This window comes from Sprattus sprattus (genome assembly GCF_963457725.1).
Source record: "Sprattus sprattus genome assembly, chromosome: 20".
In the NCBI taxonomy this organism is placed as follows: Eukaryota; Metazoa; Chordata; class Actinopteri; order Clupeiformes; family Clupeidae; genus Sprattus; species Sprattus sprattus.
The window spans coordinates 21,690,170-21,695,169 of NC_137918.1; the positions used below are offsets into that span (position 1 = coordinate 21,690,170).

At 50.3% G+C, this 5,000-nt stretch overlaps 1 protein-coding gene across 1 annotated transcript in view; it reads right to left on the reverse strand.

The window, feature by feature from the left end:
* Window positions 1–5,000, reverse strand: part of adgrl3.1 (adhesion G protein-coupled receptor L3.1) — a gene marked incomplete at both ends in the record, with an annotated part of 74,689 nt that overhangs the window by 8,736 nt on the left and 60,953 nt on the right. The window contains 3 exons of the mRNA XM_080859245.1: window positions 1–156; window positions 2,900–2,991; window positions 4,399–4,465. The exon at window positions 1–156 is cut by the window's left edge and continues 13 nt beyond it. Of these exons, the coding sequence (XP_080715371.1) occupies window positions 1–156; window positions 2,900–2,991; window positions 4,399–4,465 (315 nt within the window). The remainder of the gene's footprint in view (window positions 157–2,899; window positions 2,992–4,398; window positions 4,466–5,000) is intronic.

A 5,000-nucleotide genomic window follows, 5' to 3' on the forward strand; every position in this document is an offset into this window, starting at 1 on the left:
ATGCAGTGGAAGATGAAGATGAACATCCCCTGCAGCGAGTTGAAGATGGTGAACAGGTAGGCCATGATGACGGTGCTCTCGTTGACGTACATCAGGCCAAAGGCCCACGTCAGGCCCAGCAGGCAGAGCAGCGCGATGGCTCCAATCACCCAGGACCTGGGAAAGAAGCACGCGGCAGACCGTGTGGTTAGAGACAGGATAAACACACTCAAAGATTTATTTTGGGCTTTTATGCCTTCATTTTGGACAGGACAGTGAAGAGTTGTGGACAGGAAGCGAGGCGGAGAAAACGTGGGGAGAGGATCAGGAGAACGACAGCAGGCCAGAATCGAACCTGTGTCCTAGCGGGCAATGACGCCCGTAAATGGCTGTAGCAGGGAAGACTTACATTAGGGCCAAAGTCTGCTTTATTGGGGGCATTCAATTGTTGACACTTTTGTAGCTATTGAGCAATGACACTGTTAAATGTGAACATTGCTGAACTCAAGCCCTTATTCTCCTAAAGTCAAATGTCGCCGTAGCGTTGGCCGTAATGTTTGGAGGTCCGTAATAAGTCGAGCGCATTACCTTCATTTAAAAATGTCATTTTTTCTCAAAGGTCACTCTTGCCTGCCTGTCTCATTTACTTTGATGGCAGTTTCTTTTGATTGGCTAAGTTTGGCTGTGATTGGGGGGGGGGTCACTATATGTAGGGGGATGGATGGAGGGATAAAGGGAGAGAGAAAAAGGAGGAAGAGAGAGAGGGATGATGAAGGAGCAGAGAGCGGGCTGTGATGGCAGAGAGAGAGAGGGTGAGCAGCAAACGCCTCTGAAAGTGTGGAATTGAAGGAATGAGAGCGGGAGCAAAGGGTGGGAAAGAGAGAGAGACGGAGAAAAGAGATGGAGAGAGAGAGAGACGGAGAAAAGAGAGAGATGGAGAAAAGAGAGAGACGGAGACGGAAAAAAGAGAGAGAGAGATGGAGAGAGAGAGAGAGAGAGAGAGAGAGAGAGGGGGAGAGAGGGAGAGAGAGAGAGAGAGAGGAAAAGGTGATTGATTCGCTCCTCTATGGCACCACTGAGGCGAGACATAACTTTCCAATAAAACCTAAAGGAAGACTTAGATTAATCCCAGTTGCCCGGCCCTCTTCATAAATCTGGATTAGTCTCAGTCCGCTCAGAACACTCAGGTAATAAGATATCACAAACACGCACACACACACACACACACACACACACACACACACACACACACACACACACACACACACACACACACACACACACACACACACACACACACACACACACACACACACACACACACACACACACACACACACACACACACACACCACACACACTCTGTTAGCACTATAACCTTCTGGCCTGAGGAGATCAAGAGGGCAGGGTGTTAGCACTATTACCACAGGGGAAGCACTTGAATCACTGGGGGGAAGCAAAGCAGGGTCACCCACTCCAATCAGCAAGGGCTTTACACAACAGGGTCACATTCAGAGAATGCAGATGACCAATCAGGGGGGGCTTTACAGAACAGGGTCACATTCAGAGAATGCAAATGACCTTACCGGAGGCAATCCACAACAAGACATGCAGCACAGAATGATGGCTACAATCAAGAGGGCGGAGAAAAGGAAATACAAACAAACTAAATGAAAAACACAAACAAAATATAAAAAATATAAACAAGCAAATGAACTGAGAAGTAAATGGAAAAAACATACACCAACAAAAATATTTTTTTTTCTTCAAAGATATGGGGCATTTTGACCAACAGATCTCCTAGCTCAGTCGCTAGAAATTCTCACAAACTGGTTTCCATGACGAGGCAGAAACCCAAAACAATGCTGGGGGGGTGAGGGTGGGTGGGGCAGGTGAGTGTGAGCAGAGTCCCTCGGCACACAGCACGCATCATCGAGCCCTACACTTCTTCTCCCACTGCCTTCCAGGCCCCGCCAGCTCTCTCCCCTGTTTCTGCTGAGCCCTCAGCCGCCTCTGTGCCTCCTCTCTGCCTCCTCTGTACCGCCTCGGTACCTCCTCTGTGCCTCCTCTGTGCCTCCTCTGTGCCTCCTCTCTGCCTCTTCTGTGCCTCCTCTGCTGTCTCCTCTGTGCCTCCTCTGCTGTCTCCTCTGTGCCTCCTCTGCTGTCTCCTCTGTGCTGCCTCTGTGCCTCCTCTGTACCTCCTCTGTACCTCCTCTGCTACCTCCTCTCTGCCTCCTCTGTACCGCCTCTGTACCTCCTCTGCTGTCTCCTCTGTGTCTCCTCTGTACCTCCTCTGTACCGCCTCTGGGCCTCCTCTGTACCGCCTCTGGGTCTCCTCTGTACCGCCTCTGGGTCTCCTCTGTGCCTCCTCTGTACCTCCTCTGTGCCTCCTCTGTACCGCCTCTATGCCTCGTCTGTGTCTCCTCTGTGCCTCCTCTGTGCCTCCTCTGTGCCGCCTCTGTGCCTCCTCTGCTGCCTCGCCGCCTTACCCCTCTCTCTCTCTCTCTCTCTCTCTCTCTCTCTCTCTCTCTGTCACAGCCCCAGCCCCACTTATGAATATCAAACGAATAATCAATTCATGAAATAAGCCAAGTAACCCAGATTCCAGACTATTCCCCCGTCGTCTGATGTGGGCTCCGTTTTCATTCCGCGGCGGCCCCGACCATGCTGTTTCAGTTAGGGTCGCGCCTTTGTCTCGGTACACGCACGGGGAGTGCTGTGCTGCGGGCCCCGAGATCAGAAAGCAACTTTCCCATCGGAGAACTTCAGACGAACAATGAGAAATTAAAAAAGGATGGAGCCAATGAACTGCATGATGAGGTAATGGCACGGAGACGTGTAGGAGAAAGCCTCACTCTGAGGAGCCCAAGAGATCAAACATCGAGTCGAAAGGAGGGAGACGGGAGAGGGGAAGCCTTACTTGATGTTGTCCAGGCAGCCGGAGTCAGGCTTCAAGATGGCCGTGTGATGGAACATCTTGTAGAGGGCGATCCCCAGGAAGATCACGTTCAGCTGGAACACACACACACACACACACACACACACACCACAGATTAAAAAGTCATCCCATTTATGCGATCCATTTAATGGATGTCCATTTCATTTCTGTGCCAATGATCCGTGCACGCATTCAACACGTTTATCTCTTCCACCCTAATGAGCATTGATTATGAATGGCTCTGTGAGTACTGCAAAAAACATAGCATGTCACACACACACACACACACACACACACACACACACACACGCTGCGCACTTACAGTCACACACATCCTTTCATTCAAATCCAGGTCTTTCAAAAATAAATGGGGGAAAACCAGTGGGCTTCCTTTTTCCATAAGGGACAGCGTGGAGTCTGTGTCCGCCATGCCAGCGCTGCCATCAGGACGCCACCCAGTTATCACTCCACACGCTTCCTCCCTCCCTGCTTTTCCTACGCGACAAAAACATAATAGAAGCTCCGGGCGCAGTGGAGCGCCCAGACGGCCTGTTGCCGGTCTATTTCTGACACACACACACACACACACACACACACACACACACACACACACACACACACACACACACACACACACACTCACACACGGCCTGTTGCCGCTCTATTTCTGTAGTTATCAGTGATGGCCTGCTGACATTTTGTCATGAGTGGGTATCACGGACACACGTAGTGACATTCATCTAATTGGCAAAATGTCCTCGCCTGGCCATTATCTCTCCCTGCGCTGTCTGTCTGGCTGCTGGCTGGCAGAAAGCAACAGGGCCACCAATAACCCCGGCGCCTGAGCCTCGTCTGCTCCTCCGAGCTGTGAGGAAAATCATTATTCCAATGTCTTAAAGAGCACTGAGAATATGTCCCACTGAGGGACGGTAAGAGGGAGTGAGTGCGAGCGTGGGAGAGAAGCGTGGCAGAGATGAAGTGGGAGAGAACCAAGAGGGAGAGAGAACCGTGATTTAGTTAGGATCGTTCATCTGCCATTGGGGCAGTTTTATGGTAGGAAAAAGGTAAGTGTGCCTTATATGTGCCCATATTCACCAACAACTAGACTTCCGGTATGAGCAGTGCAGAGTGAGGTCACATTCCTTTGAGCTCCTCCTCAGAGTCATTCATTTTGTATATATCAGCTATATTTTGAATTGTTCATTTCTTTGATATTCTCACTTTAATTGATTCTGTGTATTTTTGGAAGCACTACGACTACATTTCTACCACGACTATTGTGCTTGTGTTCATATGAAGTCTCTCATTCAGTCACAGGATGAGCCTTAATGTGACTGCTGATAGTGGGTGGTTAGGGGAGGGCTGGACCCCCACGGCCCCTCAGAGTGCAGGGGCGGCACAGGTGAGCTGAGCTGGGTGTGCTGCCCTTGGGGGGGTGGGGCTAGGGAGGGAAATGGGGGGGGTGGGGGGGGTCTGCTTACCATAATGATCAAGGTGGCCGGGCCTATGAAACTCCAGATGAAGTATGTGTCGAGGCGCAGCCAACATCTGTAGGGGGAGAGAGAGAGAGAGAGGGAGAGAAGAAAGGAGAGAGAGATGGATGAGGAGAGAAGGGAGTGGGGAGAGACAGAGAGAGAGAGAGAAAGAGAGAGAGAGTGGTAGAAAAAAAAGGGGAGAGTCAGGGAACGGCAGAGGATTTACAGCGCGTAGGCCCAAGGGCATCCATCAACACACAGAGAGTGACAGAGAAGGATAGGCACTTGTCTGGGAAAGAACCCACCGGGGAGAGGAGAAATATTATAGTGCATGTTCATTTAAATGCTAAATTATGAGTGCTAACCTGCACAGAGCTATTTATGGGCTAAGGTAATTAACACATGAGAGGGAACTGGAGGTGGAAAACCAGGGTTACCGCCGGGGATGCTGTGTGCATGACAAGAAGACAAGAGAGAGAGACACACACACACACACACACAGACACACACACACACACATAAAGATAAAGAACAAACACACAAAGGGAACATTCAATGCCCAAAGGACACATTCAAAAAGCTCAATTAGCAACCTTTTGCCTGCTACA